The sequence below is a fragment of the Dermacentor variabilis genome, chromosome 10 (genome assembly GCF_050947875.1).
Source record: "Dermacentor variabilis isolate Ectoservices chromosome 10, ASM5094787v1, whole genome shotgun sequence".
In the NCBI taxonomy this organism is placed as follows: Eukaryota; Metazoa; Arthropoda; class Arachnida; order Ixodida; family Ixodidae; genus Dermacentor; species Dermacentor variabilis.
This window is the reverse complement of record NC_134577.1, coordinates 15,157,861-15,180,509: the sequence shown is the minus strand read 5'-3', so window position 1 is coordinate 15,180,509 and position 22,649 is coordinate 15,157,861. Positions and strand designations below refer to the sequence as shown.

The 22,649-nt window shown below is 46.1% G+C and overlaps 1 protein-coding gene across 1 annotated transcript; it reads left to right on the top strand.

Moving 5' to 3' along the window:
- Positions 1 to 1,279: 1,279 nt before the first annotated feature.
- On the top strand, positions 1,280 to 19,897 carry LOC142559443 (gastric triacylglycerol lipase-like). The gene is made up of 10 exons (XM_075671034.1): positions 1,280 to 1,589; positions 2,972 to 3,077; positions 5,156 to 5,399; positions 9,496 to 9,613; positions 10,619 to 10,769; positions 12,233 to 12,328; positions 17,062 to 17,214; positions 18,444 to 18,515; positions 18,711 to 18,779; positions 19,559 to 19,897. The coding sequence occupies exons 1-10, from the start codon at positions 1,495 to 1,497 to the stop codon at positions 19,823 to 19,825; spliced, it is 1,371 nt and encodes a 456-aa protein (XP_075527149.1). The 5' UTR covers positions 1,280 to 1,494; the 3' UTR covers positions 19,826 to 19,897.
- The last annotated feature ends 2,752 nt before the right edge of the window (positions 19,898 to 22,649 follow it).

Here is a 22,649-nt window from a genome sequence, read left to right as displayed (position 1 = left end):
CGATGTGTGCCAGCGGGTGGGGACTACCAGGCGGGCGGCTAGTATTTCGAAAGTTCGGCCAAGGCTGCGAGTTCCAAGAACTGCGACAATGGCGGGAATTGTGTTCAACACGTCCACAGCAGAAGCAAACGGGCCTGTCATCAGAAGTGCGCCATTCTTCCGAGTTTCGATAACGAGTACGAGCGTACCAGCGTACGAGCGTATTAATATATGCGGGGATTTGCGTTCTCGGGGACGCCGGGGCCGGACGCCGGATTTTCTGCGACACGGGGTCCTCAACGTCCTCGCGTTAAAAGCGGTTGTGGCCTAAGGGCTAGAGCAGCGGGTTGATGCGCGGGTGGCCGGGCTTCGAATCCTGCCTTCCGGACGCGCGAATCTACTCTACGAGAACCCGACCAGCGACCGAATGACCGACCCGGAGCAACCATGGAACCGTAGGCAAAGAAAGTTTCGCTTTAAAATGATTGGTCTTACAAAGAGAAACGCTAACTTTGTATCAGTGGACTGCGCGAGATGTGCAAGATGGCTCTAAAAGATGTTCCATTTGCTCGTTGAGCCGATAAATTTGAAAATGATAGTCCCGAGGCATTTCCTACGCAGTGAGAGTAACGGAAGATTTACATTTTGTTTCAGAGATGATACACTTGACGTGCAGAGTTAATTGGCTTTTGTGCAAGGCCGCCAGCAGCCTTTCCCTGTGCTGGAACCGTATCGTTTAAATTATAACAGCAGACCTACTGGCGTTCTGGAAGCCCTCTAAAGCCTGCTTCACTGTCTGGGATGATAAATTTTTAATAGATAGTCCCGACAAATTTTCTACGCAGTGAGTACGAAGGAATATTTACAGTTAGTTTCATAGATGATATACTATACGTTCGATGATAACCGACTTCCGTGACAAGTTCGCCAACGACCTTTCCCCATACCAGTATTCATCGTCTGATATAACAGCACAAACCACTGGTGTGCCGGAAATTTTTTAAGTTTAACCCACTACCTGAGAGGATAAGATTTAAAGAGACAGCCTCGAGGCATTTTCTACGCAGTAGGCGTAGTGAATTGCTTAAATACTAGTTTCATAGATGGCACACCAGCCGCGCGATAATAAGGGACATCATTGTGCAAATATGCCAACTCCTTTTCCTTATATACTAGAACCATATCCTCTAATTTCAAAATAGCGGTACTTTCGGTGTTCGCCTGAAAACACAGAATGGTAAAATAACGTTATCAGTCATCGTACCGCGCGCATAAGGCGTCTGCTCAGAGCAGGTGACCCTGCCCTCGTTTTCGCTCCTCTGGCTGAGAGGCGCCTTTACGCGCCTTCTCCCCCAGGGTCAACATCGCATCGATGCGTCGCGCAATGTCCGAGCTCAAACTGCAGGCGGGAAGACTGATGATCGTTGGCTCCGAGCAAATGCTTGCCCAGTCGCCAGGAGAGCTTGCCCGGACTCGTGCGCTAGAAGAGGCATAGACAGCGCATTCTAATAGTATATGGCAGGAATCGTGCTTTTCGAGAAACTTAATCAGAGATGTTCCAGGCTGTTCCCGCGAGGACGTTGGCCGTTGGCCTTTCACCGCTGCTATGCGTAAGTCTTCGACGGCCTTGAAAAGCTTAGAGGAAAACTTTTACATTTGGGCCGAATTCGAGATCCCTGCTCAAATTGATGTGAAACGCAGAAAAGCAGTTACTATTTATGAGCAATTCATTAACCGACTTCAGGTTCATTGTACTTGAAGGGGCTATGTACCAGGAACACTTAATCTTAAATTTAGACTTATAAGATACTTTCTCACAATTATTTTCATTATTCTTGCGGTAATCGGTTGATTAGTATTAAAAGCTACAACTAAGGTCAAAGTTCCGTTACACCCCGTCGCTGGTGCGTCATCGTGACGTCACAGAAATCAAAGAATACTTTCGTACTGGTCTGTTGTGACTCCCTGAAAGTTGACTCCCTGAAGCTTGCTGAGCTCAGTCTCTGGCTCTTTTAGAATGAGATGTAGTCCGATAAGAATATAACTAGGCTCGAAGAGATGCCGCCAATATTCATGACGTCAGCGCGAGCTGATGAGAATACTTCAAAGCGATGTTGGCACCCATTTCGTTTTTGCGACTCCTTTATCTCATCAAGCCTCTCACGGTAAGAATACCTTTTTTTTTTTTTTTTTTGCTATTGAAGAAGGGTGATTTAGTAATGAAGCTTAACTTCTTTTTCTGTTTAGCGTCCCTTGAATAACACAAAAGCTACTTTGGTGACAGTTGCGCGGAAACGATTTATTTATACGTTTATTTGTTCTCTTGTCCAAGTTGGAGCTTCAGAAAAAGTCGCAGTTTCGCCCGAAAGCCGAAGCATGGATTGCGGTAGCAGATTAGCAGACAGCTATGCGAAGTAAGGATTGTAGTTTTATCGGCCGTATAAACTTCGAAACTTTCGCTTAATTGAATTAACAAGCATGGTGTCAGCGCGCACAAGCAAACATCAACAGATCCCACTCGATAAGCGCGGGCAGTCGCTGTCAAAACGCTGATGTGAGCAAGAGCGGCAGCAGCAGCAGCGAGCGAAGTGATTTCCGAGCGGTTTATCGCTTCAACGCAAGAGCGGCGAGAACAGAGTGCGCACAAAGGTGGCACTAACGTTAAATCTTGCTAGACAGGCGTCACTTCAGTATGTTCGACTTCGCTTGTGCAATTAGAGCGTGTACCTTAAAGCGAATGTTTAGAAAAGTAAATTACTGAACATATTTCTTTCGCCACCTGAGAATTACTATTTGTCGCACAAGTAGCGTCCACCCCTTCTAAGTATCCCCACAGGCCGATCTGCGCTGCATCAACTGTGCCTTGTCTTTATCCGCTCGAGCCAATAAAAGAAAGACAACGTACACGTCTACTAGCATTTCTCGTCAGCGTTTACCTGAACTGGCTCGTGTAGCCGGGCTGCAGTGATGGGTGTGTGTTGCGCTCGTGCAGGAACGCCGTGCTCGTGTTTCTGGTCGGCGGCACGCTTCCCTCTTGGCCGACAGGGGGCGCCAGCGCTCGCTTGCTGCCCAAGGACGCTGACGCCGAGAAAAGCATTGTGAGACACCTTTTATGTTTACATTTTCTAAAAGAGACAGGGAGAGAGAGAGAAAGAGAGAGAGACAAAAGGGAATGAGAGACAGGGAGGTTAGCCAGTGTGTGTACCGGCTGGCTACTCTGTGATGGAGAAAGGGTTAAATTGAATAAAAGGTGAGAGAAGAAACAAACAAAAGAGAATGAAGTGAGAAAATTTGCACAATAATGCGATGCTACGCGTTACACCGTTCAAAGCCTGTCGCACAATTCAAAAGCCTTTAGGTCGGGCTCAACTCTGACGCGGCCTATTCAAATACATATAAAAGGCAGGAGCGCTTTTCTGAGATAACCCATGGACCGATTTTAATGAAATTGGTTGCATTTGCGAGAGAAAGTTAAGTTCTAGTGATTGTTTGAAGCGGAACTTAGATTTAGGGCCTGAATTTCGATTTTTCGATTTTCGATGATTTCGATTTCGATTCGATTTAGATTCGATTTAAGGCCGCACCACTGCCAGTCGGTGCGGTGATTTTGGTTTCAAATTTTCTGTCTCAGTATATCGCGAAATGAAAACACGAATGCATACAACGAATTTATAACACGAATGAACGCAAATGTGTAAAAATAAATGTCTGTGCTTACCTTTCGTCACAATGAGCACCGATCAAGAGAATAAATGTGTTCGCACCTTTGTTCAAGATTCTGCGTCACCTAATAAAATTTGTGTCGATAGACCCTGTGTCACATCTTTGTCGTTTGCTACACAGTTATGCTGGCCTTTCAGCTTTACAGAGTGGAATGGCTCATGATTTTTTTACGCTGCCTCGATATATGGGAGCCCACTATATGTAGGAGCACTTTAAATGTCTCAGCTCACTATATGTCTGAGCTTGTAGTCAAGAGTTCTACGAAAGTTCGTCTGGTCAGGTAACATGATGATGAAGACATTGCGGTCACTGACCAAGTCAAGGTGAAAATAACACAGAGACGTTTCGGGACCCGTACGGGTTCCTTGATAACACTAACGTCTCTGTGTTATTTTCACCTTGACTTGGTCAGTGACTGCAATTTTGTCAAGTCTGAGCTTGCACAAGTCAGCACACGTCAGAACACACTCATTGCACCAAAGGTGTCGGTTTTGAAAAAAGAACAGACGTCTTCCCCAGGTGACTAGACCAAGGAATCTGATGACTGTGTCTCGGGCAATCACAACTGTCGAACCGTTGACAAAATCCCACCCATGACGTCCGCCGGGCTACGCCTACAATGTTGCAGGATCGCCCCCGGCATACGAGGCAACCACGTGGCAAGTTGGGAACCTGAAGTCGACGCAGTTCCTAAGGAAGTCCTGGTCGTTGGCCCCTTGCATCATTTAGTAGGCTCCTCACGACGGTCAGCTTGCAGTGAGCTTGGAAGCCTGGCCTTACGGTTGTTACCGCGTCTACAGAATCCGTTGGTCTTGGAGCTTCTTTGTTGACCCGTCAACAGGCAGCGCTAGGGCTGCGTCGCCGTCTGGGCTGGCGCTGATGAAGGCGCTGCCTTGGGCGAAGCGCACAAGGAATGCCCTTTACCGTTTCGAGGCGTAACTCCCCATCGAAATGCGGCCGCCGCGGCAGGGGTTCGATCCCGCCACCTCGCGCTTACCAGCGCTAGAACATAGGCGCTAAGCCACCCAGGTGGATTAGATACAAACAAACTTGCATAGATAGATAACCCCCCGAGAAGTGCATGAAGTACCATAAGAATGCTAACGCATAATTATAATGACTTTATTACGGCAAAATTATGTAGTAAATTCATTGCGACCTTGTACACTGTACGACGTTTTCTCTCATTTCTTACATTGCTAGACTTTGCTTCTTCGATGTGCTGTGTTAATACTATGGTGCCATAAATGGTGCATATAACTGATGACCGGACAATACAAGCAGGGTACACTAAGAGGAGCAAGGGCACGGAAACACGGAAAAACACAGGCACACCGCGGTGTCTGCTGCATTTCTGCCTCCTCGTCATATGCAATCCAATATTTACGAAGCAGCATTCATTTAATTTCAAGTAAATTTTCAACCAACCTTTGTTGGTTACGCTTTTGCGCAGGAAGAACTTATTGAGGCCCGGGGCTACCCCGTCGAGTCCCACCAGGTGGCGACCCACGACGGCTACGTACTCGGCCTGTACAGGATACCGCGCGGCAGAGTGGATATCGAAGAGGCTACAAAGACCAGTACTGGCTCGACCACCCCTGGCTGCGATGGCGCCAGCAGAGCCCCCATGCTGCTCATGCACGGGCTATTAGGCTCGGCGATCACGTGGGTGGCCAACTACGCAGACCAGAGCCTCGGTACGGTGCACCTATGAAGTGTTTTGCATTTTGGCGCGGAAATCAAAGCTCTTTCAAGTTGTAGAACTGTCCATAGACCACTTTTTTTATGGGGGGGGGGAGGAAAACGGGGACAATGGGTGAACAGCGTTTAGGTCTACTTACGGTCGCGTCATCTAAAGACCGTAAAATTAATTACAACGAGCCCCTTTCCCGAGCGCAATAAGATCAGAGCTAAGCGCCAGAGTATCGAACCAGAAATGAAACGAAAACGGAAATCCGTTTATTTTTCCTCCAACCGGAACTGAATCAGAATCTTACTATGCTTTTTCCCTCTCGAACGAAACCGAGAAAAAAATTTGTTTTCAGGTTTAGGTGGGTGCATCCATGCACTGTAGTACTCGTGTTTCAACCACGTTACCTCATTTGTAAATGAACGCGAGGCCTGCCGTCAGTTTAAAAATTGCTGCGACGTTCGTGCGGTTTTCAACGTGTGACAGTGGGGAGGCATGCACGTTAGTAATACGCTCGTGAGTGCCTGATATTGGCGACTGTGGGACGGTCCTCCAATGGTGGAGGACCGCGGAAACGAAGCACGTTCTAGTTGGTCGGTTGCTTATGATCACACTGGTATGTAAACTGAATTAGGTGAGAGGGAAATTATCTGCTGACTCCGACGTACTGCTTTTGAGGTGTGGTTCCACATTGTGATTCATTTGTAAATAATTATGGCGAGAAGAACAGAACACGTACTTTTTTCGAGTCTTTTTCGTGCAGCTAGGGAGCACCATCCAATTCGAGCAAGATAATGTTATGCCATTTACCGGTAGTTAAGCTTTACAACAGAACAAACTGATTTCGTTAAACCGGCACAGAAAAACGGAACAATAATGTTGCCGTTCAGTACTCTGCTAAGTACGCACTGTGAACTGTGCTAAGCAAGCAGGCGACAGGTAGCAACTTTCTTCTTGTCGCTCACTGGTGGGGTGTCAGTTGTGGGGAGGCTCGACATTCTCCCGGCCGGTGGTGATGTTTTCCTCGCATGGATTTTGCGACTCCTGGAATCCGTCTTCCCCGCGGAGCAGGTGCAATGGCAGCAGTCGGTAGTTGCGCCGTAGCACGAGAGATGGCGCGAGTGTTCCGCTGCTGATGTAATCTGACGCCGGGGATACAGGGGCGCAAGAAGAGCTAGCGTCGCTTTTTTTTTTTTTTTCTATGTAAACTGGTGCGTGCTCGCCGTCGACGGGGCGCTCCGCGTGACCGTCCCGCGGATGCCTTCCTGTTCACTCGTATGCGCTAGCTAGCTTGCCGATTTTATGGAAGCTGCAATAAATGCCCCTTGATTTGTTTCTGCTACCGTGTTGCCATTCCTTTGAGTCAAAAGCACGCTCGCGAGCCCAGAGAGTCACGTACCTCACCCTAGAAAGGTAGCAGGCCATTCTCAAAGCGTGAAGCGTGAATTTCAAAACTGGTACGATTGAAGCACTCCGGTGAAAACATAACGAAATTCCTTGCCTCCCGGCGAAATTTTGCTGCGCAAACTAATCGTGTCCTGGCGAAGAGTTTGAGCGTCATGATCAGTGCACAATTTGAATGTTTCTCACGGGAAAGCTAAAACACAGTAGAGTTTTGGTAGAGACAGTCGAGGAACTGGAGAAGAAGACTGTGGGATGCTTAGAATAATTATAGTTGAAGAAAAGAATAACAGGAGAGATATTGCAGTCACAGGCGGTGGTTGCTAATGGCCATTGAAGACAAAGATAATTCATTCCACGAACTCCCACAAAGGAGCCAATTAAGCCAATTATCACGATAAATTTATGTTTCTATCCATTTCCGAAATATGGAATTAATTTATCAGGGCGTATTATATATTGCCCTGCGTGTTGTGTTTGTTTCTTTTTTCCGATATAAGGCAGTGCTGCTGTACTGCTGTCAAGTACATGGGGGCCTGCGGCTTTGCCAAACTGTCATTTATGACAGCTTTACTACCGGCCTCCAGTGACGTGTACCCTACATGTACACAAAAGCACTATTATTATTATTATTATTATTATTATTATTATTATTATTATTATTATTATTATTATTATTATTATTATTATTATTATTATTATTATTATTATTGCCTTCGGTTTGAATGGTCGGTGAAAGCGAACAAGCGACCGCCGTTCCAAACATGACATTGTCGGAATGAATTCGACGCGGCTGTTGACGACAACGTTCCCCTTACGAGAGCCGTTCTTCGATATTTTCGATGCCAGTCAGCCAAGCACCGTCGTTATGCCGTCGTCGTCGTGCCGTTATGCAGCTGCACTGCGCCGTAAATTGTTTAAGGATACCCAGCTGTTTTTAAGTCTTTCTTTGGCCTATACATGATCCAGAACCAACCTCTGCAGACATTTGGTTTATCGATCAGGCAGGAAAAGTCCCCTTTGCGGCTTTTTCAGCGTTTTGTTTTGCGTCGTTTTGTATACAGGACGCGCCAGATTACTTGCGATAATTGTACCACTGATTTTTGTTTACATTTCTCCACACAGTTTCGTCAAAAATATTTTTCAATCTTTCTTCTGCATTTCGACCGTGTTTATTTGTTTATTTTTCGAAAATTGGCACATCCTAGGTCACATCGACCCGCAATCTTGTCATAGAGAGGGGCCAGACGCTCCTTGCGATGTCGCCGAAATTCTAAAAATTCACCCCAAGATTGTCCAATGGGCTCTCAAACGCGGTACACTTAAGGACGCAACCTGCACTAGTCATTCTGTCTCTGCAGCTGCTCCCCACTTTAATAAAATTGTGAGAAAGAGAATCCGATACCAGTCACGGAGAAGCACCAGAAGGCTGGCCTTGGAGATTAATGTGCCGGTTAAAACGAAAGAACCTTGCGAAAGGACCTCAAGATGTTCCAGAGAAGTTCCGGAGAAGACATTGGACTGACAGAATCGCTGAGAAAGGGATGATGGGGAACATGCCAGCTGCTGTTGGCACGGGCCGCGAAGGGGGAACACTTGGCAAACGTCTCCACCGACGAGAAAGCTTTCGTGGTAGTGGCCCGTCACAACACTCAGAATTCTCGTGTACTTGTTCCGACGTCTTAGCTTGTTAATGTAGCCAGTCGGACAAGCTTTAGAAATTCCCGTGGCGGTGTCCGGTCTGTCATGGTTTTCGCCGGGGTAACAACCACTGGCACCGTTCCTTTTGCTCATATGACAAAAGGCGCAAAACTCGGCACTCACACGTACTTTAAACATGGGCTATTCTAGAGCCTCGTTCGCTACCCTCATCTCTGTCACACTTCGACGAGTAGTCTTGGACTTTGCAGCAGGGCGGCGCCCCCGGCACAACAATGAAAGAGCGAATTAGCACCACAGCTGTGGTGCCGCGCTCTCGGGCCCTACTTACTTCCAGCTGAAGAGTGGCCGGCGAGCTAACGTGAACTAAACCCAATAGACTTCTCTGTGCGCGGGCTATTCTTGAAAAGGAGGCCCGCGCCCTTCAGAACACCAGCGTGGTGGCCCTGAAAGCATCGCTGGAGCGAGCATGGAAAATAGGTTCTCCTGGGTATACTTTGTAGGCCACGACTAAAGCGTACCCAGAACGTTTAGTGGCCTTCATCGAGGCCAAGAGCGGAAACACAGATTAAAATTATTTGTGTTATATTCCTAATATATCGTGTATATGTCATACAAAAGATTTACTGAGATATTTCTTTTATTCTCAGTGAAAATATTCTGCATAACCCTTGTGAAGATATTTGTGGCGCATCCTTTAATTAGACATATGAAATGCAAGAAGCTTGAGACAAGATCACTCGAACTAGTGCAAACACTGATTTAATTCCAAGTGACATTTTGTGCGACTGCTCCTCTCAGAGACGCATGATATACACAAGATACGGCAGACAAGACTCCTCGCGAATTGCGACCCACTGCAAACACTAATAAACTTCTCGAGCGTAAAATACCCAACGAAAAACATATCCAGCAAGCGCTGCTGTTCGCGCGTTTGTCTCGGTGTTCCACAAAAACTAATGCTAAAACTGTGGGCCTCTGCTACAACCGTTAACATGCAAATTACATAGACAGTGAGTACCTTGATGGTCACGTGACTGCAGGGTTCATACTGGCCGACGCCGGCTACGACGTCTGGCTCGCCAACCTTCGCGGAAGCACGCTTTCCCGCAAGCACGTCAACATCGACCCCGACAGAGACGCCAGCTTCTGGAACTTCTCGTGAGTTGGCCTCTGGTTAGGTGGAGTACGCAGCAAATGAAACGAAACCACCGTGTATTCAACGTTGTCGGTTAGCTGGTGAAATAGTATTTACTACGCAGATCACTAGTGCCAGAACCATGAACATACGTTTTCTCTTGTTCAGTGAAGCCACAAACCATTGAAACAAATAACCAGTGTAGCTCGCCTACCAATCAATTCAAGGCCTAAATGTCAACGTTTCACCGTTTCCTAACAGGTTATGAATTACCCGGTCTTCCAGCCTGAGCAAAAAGGCATTACAGATTATCCATAATTCGTTCGATCATGGTTGCGCGAGGCGTTCCAATCGTTCCCCTTAATATTCGTCGTGACCAAAGAACGTCTAAAACAACTTGTCACTGTGATCCCGTCAATATTCGGGGTGATACGTTCGCCATATCTGAAGCATAATTACTGAAGTTCATGGACAGTACGTACAACTGTTGAAAATCCTTCCGTACGGCGCCACCTAAAGCCCATTATGCTTGCTCCTTTGATTACTGCAGTTCTTCGCGCCAATGAAAAAGCGAAGGCCAGGAATCGCACATGAACCCCAACTAGAAATACCACTAATATTACTGAAGCTAATGCCCCCATGGAAAAAAACACACAGAGAAAAAGAAAAGTATGCGCGTATGTACTAGAAAACACACATTAAAACTATCCACCGCTAGCTTTCAATCGAGGGACATTGACGCCAAAAAAAAAGAAAAACGAAAATCTTTTTTGTTAGAAACACTCAATAAAGCACGCCGACTGAAATATTGCAAACGAAAACTCCGACCCTAATTATACAACCAATATATTTTGCTTAAACAAGCCAAAATGTAATTGCGGTTAGTTCGAATCATCTTTCGGTTCGCGACTCCCATCACGAGAAACCCCAGCTGCCCTTTCTTTCACACCTATTCTTCCTGCTTTTGAATTTGCATTACGTTCCCAATCTTTTCACGCGTGGTTGAATCCGTACGCGCTTGCATTCAGGTTCCAGGAGATGATCGAATACGACGTTCCCGCCACGATCGACTACATCCTCCGGGAGACCGGGAAATCCAGGCTCGGCTACGTCGGCCACTCCCAGGGGACGCTCGTCATGTTCGGGCTCCTGTCGGCGGCGCCCGCCTACAACGACAAGGTCACGCCACACGACGATTGTCCGCCTAGTCTAACAATGAACCAGTTCTGATAAATCCTGGTGTTGCTGTAATTAAGAGGAAACTTTTTTCTTGATGCCAGCCGCCGACTTACTGTTCAAATACGATTTACTATTCGACTTACTACTTTCCTTACACACCGCTGAACTGATTTGGACTTTTTTGTTGTTGTTGCGTTTCAGAGAAAAAAATTCTAGCGACAGCAGGAATTGTAATATTGATCTAGAGCCTCAAAATGTTGTACAAAAGTGTCAGTAAACTTGTGGTGCTTCAAAAATAGAAAAAAAAAGCGAAGCACGAAGCTTACAAATTTGTAACTCCGCACCAAAAACGGATATCGCCGTTGTGTAAACTACATCCCTTAAACAGTGTAAATTGGCCAAATTTGATATGTGTTTATAACTTACATGAATTTGTGACAGCGTTTGCGAAGGTATCGCTCAAGTTCAACTAAAAAATTTGTGATACTTTAGAGCGTTGTTCTATAATACCTCGAGTTTATCCGCTTCAGATGTTCCAATAAGTGCAACTTAGACAAAACTCTGATATAGGTATTATTGTTAGGTTAGAGTGTCAACAACTTGTTGCTTCTTCTTCTTTCGGTTCTCACGAATCTTTTCTTCTTTTTCATTTGGGAGCGGGAATAATATCTGTTCGAACCGCGGGTGCGTTTTAACATTTTCATTTAGACGCGACAGATTATAGGATTCGGTTCAATGAATGCCGAGAAAAAAACTATTTCTCCGTTGCCGTGTATTTATTTAGGCGAGGTAAATTTTCGTCGTAATTCAAAGTCAGCCCCTGACGATCGCACTAACCAAGCCCAGCACCGATGTCTTCATTTAATGAAAGGGGCCCTGCAAGAATTTTCAACATAGTCGTGAAACGTATTTGTCAATAACGGCGCTATTTTGCTATTATTTTGCAGAAAAAAGGGTTTGAATGCGTCTAGTAGGAGCGGAGTTACTGGCTATAAAATATCGTCTTTCATCCCCGTCCACAGTGATACCGTATTGATGGAAGAAGACAAAGAGATTGATAGAATCGGAGTCATTGAAAGCGTATAATGGTACACGATAGCTGTTTTAAATAAGAAAGTTAAGATCGAGATCAGATAAGCAAAAGGCTAGATAGCGATATATGTAGTAAAACCTGATTATGTCAAGCAGGCTAGGTTACTCTTTGCCTCCGCCTCGTTTTAAAGCGGATGTTAATAAACTGCGGGACTGTGCCACCGGAACGCTTCGCCCATAGCACAACACCGTGGCGCGCAATTAGGTTTCTTTTCGAGTATTTACACGAACGACGTAAATAAATAACATATTGAAAACACAGCGCGAACTTTATGCACGTGCTCAGGATCGTCCTTGTGGGTGTTGGAAGTACTACAAAGGGGACGCTCTTGCTCCAAACTGGTTTGACGCGACATAACACTATCCCGCAGGTGGCCCTTTTCGTGGCGCTGGCTCCGGTAACCACACCGGTTCACTCGATTTTGATTGCAAAGCAGCTGTTGTTATCGATGTCCGAAAGGCCAGTGGTGAGTATTTTCAGCACTATATACTCGTAGTTGGGTTGCTTGGTTGAAGGTTATAATCTCGCAGGAATGACGAGCCAAGAGAACAGGTCTGGATCGCAAGTTGGCGCGAAACCATTCTTGTTTGAATGAAATATCGCTGAGGCAAATACAGAGGCCCATGAATGAGAGGTATCTAAAAGCCATGACGGAGCCAGTATGAAACATGTACGGAAATATAAGAGGAGGTTGGGTGATTGGAGGAAAGTGCGACTAACAGAGAGGACAAAAAAAATGAGGTCTTTCTGTTTTACCCCTTTCACTACCGCGATACAGATAGGCATCTCTCTATGTAGATGTTATATTTCTACGAGGAATACTGTCCTGTAACGGCAGTGTGTCATGAGGGACGCTGTATTGGAGGGCTCCCGAATAATTCCGAACACCTCAGATTATCTTATGTTAACCCAAATCATGATGATGGTTTGATGCTTTTATGTTGAGGACGGGAGGAACGAGGGGGGGGGGGGGATGCTAGGATCAGGTCTGCGCAAAGAGGGCAAAGTCCGTGGTAATGAGTTTTCAATGAAGCGATGGATTGCGAAGTGTGGATGCAACGTGGGTGTTGAAGCCTAAAACAGTCGCTGTAAAGTGCATAAAATTTATATTTATTAAAATTATGACAATAACTAGCAATGTGCACGTGTTATGAAAAAAAGAAATGTGTCACTAAAGAGTGGTGTGCTAAAACGTGTCAGTGCCAGCAGCACTACTACCTCACCAGGGCTCTTGAACGCAGGGGTCTGGACTATGGAGGCCTCTATGTGACATACAGAAGGCTACCATCGCAACCGCGGCCTCTCACGAGAAGCCGTGCTACGAGTCTCTTAGGCTGATACAGTGCGGTGTGTGAATATCACACACTAAATTTAAAACTGATGTTGTGTAAAATAAGCGTTCTCGCGGGTATTTCCCCCGAGTAATAGCACTGGAGAGACTGACCCACTAGAAAGCGCTGGAGAGGATGGCCCACTATAGCGTCCCTCTCCTTCGCTAAAGTTACCCCCGGGAACGAAAAGGGAGCCGTCCGGCGACCTAACAGTACCTTACTACGAGTGGATCATAGTAAGGCATGAGGCGCTCGACATTGACAATGTCTCGTCCACGACGGCGCATGTCCGAAGACGGTTCAACGGGTTCCACCACGTAGTTGACTGGGGATGCGCGTTCGACGATGCGGTGGGGCCCTTCATAGTTGGGCAGTAGACTTGAAGAGAGATCAGGTGCAGCGGAAGGAACCGGGAGCCACACAAGCGCTCCAGGAAGGAAGGTGGGCGCAGAAGTGGTGTCACCGCGAATGCTCTTCTGGCGCTCTCGGTCAGTGGAGGTAAAGGCCCGTGCGAGATCGCGACACTCTTCGGTATATCTTGCGTAGCAGAAATGGGCGCACATTCAGAGGCATACCCTGCCGGTATGGTAGAATTGTGTCGATGGTACAGTAAGAAAAAATTACCGACGATTACGTTACTTCCTAATGCGAAATTTGAGCGCAGCAAATAAGCTGTTTCACCTTTTCGATAGATTGAGGCAAAGAAATCGAGCAACACATGTATGCGCTATCACAGAATTTTTTTTTTATATTTCCCGTACTCCTGGATCATCTCGACGGCGGCGACGGTAAGCTTCTGCTTCGGCGGCACGCACCTCTGGATTCTGACGGCGACGGCGCTGGGCCTCTGCTCTGGCAGCTCGTTTAGCAGCAGCAGCAGCAGCAGCAGACGGAGGACTTCCATCGGTCGTCTCGCTCATGGCTCAGAAAGAACTGGCAGATAATTTCGCAGTGGCGAACGGCAGCGGCAATTTCGGCTCGGGCGGTGCACATATACAGATCCGCCGCCACCGATCTGGCTCTCTGATTGCCACCGCACATGGCGAACGGCAGCGGCAATTTCGGCTCGGGCGGTGCACATATACAGATCCGCCGCCACCGATCTGGCTCTCTGATTGCCACCGCACAGGGGTTGCATTGGAGGAGGAGCGAAGAAAGGAATTAAGTTCGAGCCGGCGCTTTGACAACCGGAGACTCGCAGGAAGAGGGGGGAGGGGGGCGGCGTGTACACCCAGCGGCAAACGATGGGGGCAGAAGCGCGCGCAGCAAGCGGACAACACGATAAAGGGAGGAGGGAAGAGATAGCAGCGACTGACTGATGCCGCTGACGCCGATACAGGGGGGGGGGACCCTTTCCTCCTCTTTCTGCATGGCGGCGACGGTGTTCTATGCAGTCACGTTATCTTGACTCTCTAGCGGCGTCAGCGGCATCCAGCGGTATCAGTCGGTCGCTGCTAGCGCTGGGGGGATGAAAGGGGGGCGGAGCTGGTTACGAGGCCGACGACGACGCGAAACCCAGGAACGGACGCCAAAGAGCTGCGCTCTAAAAAGGGTGAAAAGCCGGCGGTGCTCTGAGTAGAGGTGTTGTACGCGTAGGTTGCTAAGGGCAGAGCGACGTGCCAATTTGTCTGGTTAGAGGTGGTAGCCAAACCAGCCATGTGTTCGTCGCGCGATGAAGGGCGACGCGAGAACGAGCGCTGCCGGCGTAGCTCCTCGTAGCTTTGGCATAGAGTGACGATGTCGGTCACGGAGAGAAGATTCTTTGCAAGAAGCCTGTTCAAAGCGTCGTCCTCGATCGCTCTCACGGCATGTCGGATTTTGTCGGACTCCGACCTCGTCGCGTTGATTTTCTTACACAAGTCCAGAACATCTTCAACGTCATCATCATCATCATCATCATAATCAGCCTGGTTACGCCCACTGCAGGGCAAAGGTCTCTCCCACACTTCTCCAACAACCCCGGTCATGTACTAATTGTGGCCATGTCGTCCCTGCAAACTTCTTAATCTCATCCGCCCACCTAACTTTCTGCCGCCCCCTGCTACGCTTCCCTTCCCTTGGAATCCAGTCCGTAACCCTTAATGACCATCGGTTATCTTCCCTCCTTATTACATGTCCTGCCCATGCCCATTTCTTGATTTCAACTAAGATGTCATTAACTCGCGTTTATTCCCTCACCCAATCTGCTCTTTTCTTATCCCTTAACGTTACGCCCATGATTCTTCTTTCCATAGCTCGTTGCGTCGTCCTCAATTTGAGTAGAACCATTTTTGTAAGCCTCCAGGTTTCTGCCTCGTAGGTGAGTACTGGTAAGACACAGCTATTATACACTTTTCTCTTGAAGGATAACGGCAACCTGCTGTTCATGATCTGAGAATGCCTGCCAAACGCACCCCAACCCATTCTTATTCTTCTGATTATTTCCGTCTCATGATCCGGATCCGCCGTCACTACCTGCGCTAAGTAGATGTATTCCCTTACCACTTCCAGTGCTTCGCTACCTCTTGTAAATTGCTGTTCTCTTCCGAGACTGTTAAACATTACTTTAGTTTTCTGCAGATTAATTTTTAGACCCACTCTTCTGCTTTGCCTCTCCAAGTCAGTGAGCATGCATTGCAATTGGTCCCCTGAGTTTAAGCAAGGCAATATCATCAGCGAATCGCAAGTTACTAAGGTATTCTCCATTAACGTTTATCCCCAATTCTTCCCACCGCTTCCCAGAGGGCAGCGGTGGCGTAGAGGTAGAACACCCGCCTCGCGTGCAAGAGGTCCGTGGTTCGAATCCTGGTGCCGGCAATTTGCCACCGGATTTTTAAAAAAAATCCGCATGTTGATAAAATTGCATAAACAGGCCTGGAGTTGTGGCCTGATCCCGGTAACCAGAATCGGTAACGCACTCCCTCACCAGAGCAGGATTGGCCACCCAGGTGCAGTACTTGGCCACAACCTTCTATATGAACACAACAATCTTCAACGTATACCTGGTAAATTATTCGGCCGGTTGATGTGCATGTTCTCGCTCGTTCTCGAAGCTTGCGCGGACAGCAGGGCGGCCAAACACAGCCACTAAAGAGGCCTTGAACAAGGACCACATCGGAAAATCTGACTCACGGTTGTTGTACCAGAGACTGGCCACACCAGCGAGATATAAGAGCACATTGCTCAGTTTTGAGGGGTCGTCCCATTTGTTGTGGGCGCTTACCCTCTCATATGTCGTCATCCAGTCCTCCACGTCGGTGTCGTCCGTGCCGCTGAAAATGACAGGGTTCCTGCGGCGAGGCACATCAGAAGCACATGACTGAATGAGGAGGCGCTTGCTGTGATGGAGTAGGAGGTGTTTGCTGGGTTGCGTCTTCGGGCATGGTTGACGAAGGGAACGAAATCCAGGAATGATTTTGTAGGCCGAAGCACCCTCCAACACTTGTAAAGGTGCTTATTAGTTACTTAACTAATAAGTTATTTAACGTGCCGCAGGCTGCCGCGGGCGCCCCGTAATCTCAGAGGTCATGCCGGGAAGCCGGGCGTTCAGAGTCATGCGTCACTTGCAGCGGACGATGTTGACGCCATTTCTTTTTTTCTTTAGTTTTGTTATCGGAAGAGTCATTTTCCTTTCATACCCTTTCGTGACGTGCCCTTTCGTATTTTAAATGGAGAATTTTGCACAGAGGTAGCTGCATATCTAGGCTACTTGAAATTATACCTTTAACGCTGACCAAAATTTCGATGCAATGTTCACCTTTCCATGAAGTCCAGGTGGAGAAATTAATCCAGTGTCCCTTACTGCCTCATAACCAGATCGTGCTTTTGTCAGGTAGAAAGCTGGAACCTCTAACTGTGCACTTCATGTGACGCATGTGTTGGAACGTAGGTGCGAAGCACGGTGCTTAAGATGGGCGAAATAGGCGAGTACGGACCCATGTGGAAGCGGATCGCCGACAAACTCTGCCGCGCGGAGGAGTCAGTGTCTTTCTGCGAGACTATGTGGAACATCTTCTTCGGCCCGTCCGTAATGGTCAATAAGGTAAGTGTCAATTGACGATGGAGAAGCTAGGACGGCAAAATGATGAACCTTTGTTCCCTTACTGTATGGTTATGCATTAATGTATTGAAGTTTGAAGGTTATTATTTCCCGTAGCACGTTTTTTTTTTCAAAGTTATGATCAGGCCGCCTAAGCCCAAGTGCTTGTGTGCGAGGCTGTGCAGTGCAACGTCGTACAGGCGTCATACCCAAGCCTTAGAACATATCCATCTTGTCAGATATGTATGCTGTTAATAATTCTTTAATATTCCTTTCTTTATTTAAAGAAGAATAATTTGTAGTTTTTCTTTTCTTTTCTTTTATTTCTTTTACTACTACAGCCCTATTTTTATGGCATATTCCTCGTATACAGGTAGAACCATCACCTGTGACCAATCAATGAATTCCGTTCTTTTATACGTGAGTTGGTCTGGGGAGATTGAGGTAGACAGTACCTCTTTTACTATATTTCTTTATGAATAAATAAATTGGTTAATTAATGAGCAAGTAATTCAATAAATGAATGAGTAAATAAATAAACAAGTAGAAATGACAACGAAACACAGGTTATATAACGCCGCAACCGAGCGGTCACTTGACGTCTGTACCGCACCGTTAACCGGACAATACACAAACTTGGTGCAGCAGCCTTCCATATACTATATGGATGATAGGTATAAACACAGCTCCGTTTAATCTAATTCTGCGGTGTAATCAACTCACACTACTAAGTGTGAATCATTCAACTCAAACAACCAAGTACGCGAAAACCGATGACACGTGAAAGGAAGCAATATACACCCTTTCACGCTCGGTCTGTCGTCACAATGAACTCATAATACTGCTGCTTGTTCGGGGTGTGTTTTCGCATACACTTGAAAAAAACAAAACAACAAAGGAAGTGGGAGGTTTTGCTCCTACGCTCACAATCTGTCACCTTTCGCCAAAAACGGAATACAGAACACACTTCGAAAAACAAGGAGACGTAGAAAAGACGTACATAACACAAGAGCTCGCGTTATTCACACCTTTTCTAGGCGTTCCTGTCTTTGGCGCTGATTTTCCCTTAAGTGTAGATCCGTGCCAACACGCCCAGCTTTCAGCCTCCCTACATATATACAGATTGAGCTTTGTGTTTTATAACATATATATATATCGCAGTAAACTTGGATATTTTGCGCGCATTCCATTAATGAATTACGAGAGATCACTATTTCGATCCTACTTCGCAGAGCCGCTTTCACGTCTACCTGCGCCAGGTACCCGCTGGAACGTCGTGGAAGAACCTTCTGCACTTCGCTCAGGCAAGATTATACAGCTTTTGCTGGCTGCTCTGGAGGTCCAACATTCATTTAAGGATATCTATACTTGCATACCTGTTTGTGAATACTGTCATTGTCACTAAGGTAATCAGCGGCCTCAGTTTCTGCGGTGACCTAGCTTTGTTCAGAAATCAAATAGTCATATCTCTCTCTCTCTCGTTCACTTCCGTTGTGCAGCTCGTCAAGACCGGTCGTTTCTGCAAGTACGACTACGGTGCAGCGAAGAACAAGCGACTTTATGGTCAGGTAAGCATCAGTCATATTACTTGTTTCACAGCTTTCCTGTAGTTTTCTTAAAATCGGTTAAAATTCTTCCTTCTGCGCGTTTTCTTACGAGACTCGGCAATAAATTTCGAGCGTGCCTTGAAATCTACCCTGTAGGTGCGGGTACGCGTGCCAACTTCCTGCTACATTTTTCTGTTTCCTTCTCGATTGTTGAAAACTATCGCTGAGCGAGTCGTCGTTCTCTGATCGCTTCGTTCTTTATGCTTGAGTGTCTGCGACCGTTTGTTCTGTTTATTCGTGTCTTTATATATATGAACTAGTACTCCTAGTTGTTTCTTTCTTCGTGTGAGTATTCTTGTGTATTTGTGTGTTTTGTGTTTGACAGTCCATTAGCCGCGGAGGGCATGCATGTAAAGGTCTACGTTGTCGAGTGCCTGCACATAGTTAAGATTTATGAAGATTGATTATTCTAAACAACGTGAGTGATTGTTCGCTTTGTGTAAACTGCATTTATTCTTCCTTCCAACAAGCTACCATGCTAAGACCTGTGCGCACCGACTTGATTGGCCTTTTCATTAGGCAGCAGTATGCTTGTAGGTAAAAAGAAAAAAAAATTAATTTCGTCCAGAAGTCATGTTACAAGACAAACAATTAGTATAATTTCTCCCGTAGGTAAGCGCACAAGAAATCCCTCCATCCTTCCCCTTCTTCTCGTTCCCTATGCAGAGTAGCATGTACGCACTTACACGGGGCAGGGTTAACATTTCATGAAAGGGCATTCCCTCTCTCCTTACTCGCAGACCGTGCCCCCTTGCTATCCCTTGGAGGACATACGCACACCTGTCGCCATATTCTGGGGACACGGGGACACGCTCTCCAGGCCGCAGGACATCGACCTGATACGTTCCCGCGTCTCCAGCGTCGTTGTCGACGAGCGTGTCGGTTCGGGCCCGTTCAACCACAATGACTTCATCTACGGCGTTGACGCCAAGCGCGTCCTCCACGACAGGATCGTCCAAATGCTTCGACAGTTCTACAGCTTGTGCCGACCGCAATCATCAGGGTAGACATCTGCGCCGCTCCGCGGCGATGCCGAATCCCGATGTCGGATCGCAAACGCCGTCGCATTGAGAAGTCGGCGACGGCGATTTCTCAATGCGACGTCGAATTGAATATACCGAGTTCTGAATATACCGAGTTCGCGTATAGATCGGCAGGCTAACTTTCACAATTCCAAATAGTTCACCGTGTCGAGGCTGGGCAAAGCGCATAACGCCCAAAGTGAACAGAGGTTTGGGCCCCGTATTTCCTAAAATTCTTTATCGTGACTGCTACGATTGGCCATCAGAGCGGTGATCATCTCGTCGAGCATGTCACTGTCATCAGTGGCGGCCACTCAAACAGCGGTCCATAAGAAAGTGATGTCACGCATTCGAATTTTGCGAATACAGGTCCGTTAGATCCTGTAAGGTTATGCACACAGCTTTGAAATGCCAAAGAAAAGTGCACTGAATTCAATAGAAAGTTAGCCCAGAGTCCATGGGATCACAGAAAGCCTTTGGGATGACAGGATGGAGGCAAGAAAACGCAAGGCGGGTAGCGGCGCCACTTCTGCTCATCAGCATCAGCTGCCTGTGACGACGTGGAGTTTATTGACAGCGCCTGCTCGGTGCTACCCAATGTTTGTCACTAAAGAAAGGTTACATTGTGCGCGAAAGACTAAACATCGAAGTTTTCGGGAACATCACCAGATATAAGATATCGCAAAATATGGGGACGCACACAGTGAAATCCCCGCACAGCAGAATTTTTACTTAGAGCCTCAATTATTTGTACAAACATCGCCGAAGGTCGTTGAACTTAAAAAGAACGAACTGAAACACAAAGTTTACAAATCTTTAACTGCACACCATACAGATAAGGAAGTTCTGTAAACTGAAACTAGCAGGACATCTGAAGCGGATAGTTTTGATATATTAGATTGTGACTTAAGTAAAATTACTACGATGTTTACGAGGGTATTGCAAAAGTCCTGCTCAAATATTTGTGCTATAGTTCATTGAGAGCGGAGTCTATTCATCAATTTCGTTTACTTTATATGTCTCGATAGGTATATTTTATTGATCTTACGTTGTTGAGTTGTTGTAAACTTGGGACTTCAGTTTACTTAAATTTAGCAGCTTTTAGTAGTTGCAGAAGATTGATGACCTAAATCATATTTAAGAGGAAGCTTTAGCTCGAGTGCTCCTATCTAAATACATGTAAAAGGAGACTTCGTTTTTCTCAGCAACCACTGCACCAAATTTGACTAGGTTTGTTGCACTTAAAAGACAAACCTAAAATCTAGTGACTTTTGGTTTCGAATTTTTGAGTTAGGTCGTCAATTGTTTATTAAAAATTGGCAAAAATCGAACATTTTCAAAAAACGAAACTATCAAGTTTACAACTCTGTAACTCAACAACTAAAAATGATAATACAATTCTGTGAACTGCATCTAATAGTACATCTAAAGCGGACAAAATTGATATGTTACACATGAATATAAAAAAAGTTATTCATAGGAAAATACAACTTTTGCAAAACCGTTGTAACCAACGTAACAAATTCACGTAAGATGTAAAATGACATATTGAATTTGTCCGCTTTGAATGATCTAATAGATGCCGTTTACAGAACCGCGATATCAGTTCTTGATACAGAGCTATAAATTTGTAAACTTCGTGCTTCTATTTTTTTCTAACGGTCAAATATTTGAAAATCGTTTTAAGAAAATTCAATCCCTAAATCAAAATTCGGCTTCCAACAGTCACTAGAATTTAACTTTCTCTTTCAAATGCAACAAATTTCATCAAAATCGGTACAGGGGTTATCTCACAAAAACGTTTTTGCGTTTTACATGTATTTGAATAGGCCGCGTCGGAGTTGGGCCCGAGCTAAAGCTTCCTCTTAAGGCGAAAACCTTACATCGCTCATGGTCCAGCGTGGATTGGTCCGGCGAGCTCACTGGACAGCAGTCCTCAGCGGAGCCCTGGACTAGGGGAGCCGACCCTGTCTGAAGAAGACGGAATACGCCATCAGAAGATGGAAGAAGCCGTCTGAAGACCGCGAAAATTACATCAATTTAGAGCACAGTAAATGTTTTCCTCCTCCACCTCCTCCGTTGTGCGGCGTTATGGCACCAAAAGGCAAGCCAACTTGGAGCCGCAAGTTGGCTCCAAGATCCAAAACATGGTCGAGAGTATAACCCGTGACCTCTGGTGCGAGTCGAACGTGCGACTTAAGGTGTTAACTAAAGCGAAGTTGATTAAGGCACTCGAACGTACGACCCAACTTGGAGACATGAGCCGGCCATAGCTCCGAGTTGGATTGCAATTGACATCGTGAAGGTCGAGAGTCAAACCCACTACCTTCGGACACAGTTCATTAAGATAAAGCTAATTAAGGCACTCGAACCTACATTTAGTGTTGTTTAAGGCGAGGTTAATTAAGACACAGTTAATTAAGTTAGAGTTAAATAAGGTTCTCGAACTCATGACCTTTGGTGGGAGAAAAGCCAGTAATAGGAAGTAACAACGCATTCGAATGAAAATGTCAAGTAATGTAAGGAATGTCTCGTGAGCACCTATGCTCTCTGCTATCAATATGATATTGATGACGTCACAGTCGATTAACTAACTTTCTTATTTTAAATGCAACAAACCCAATCAACGCCGGTGCATGTATGTATGTATGTATGTATGTATGTATGTATGTATGTATGTATGTATGTATGTATGTATGTATGTATGTATGCATGTATGTATGTATGTATGTATGTACGTATGTATGTATGTATGTATGTATGTATGTATGTATGTATGTATGTATGTATGTATGTATTAACATTTAAT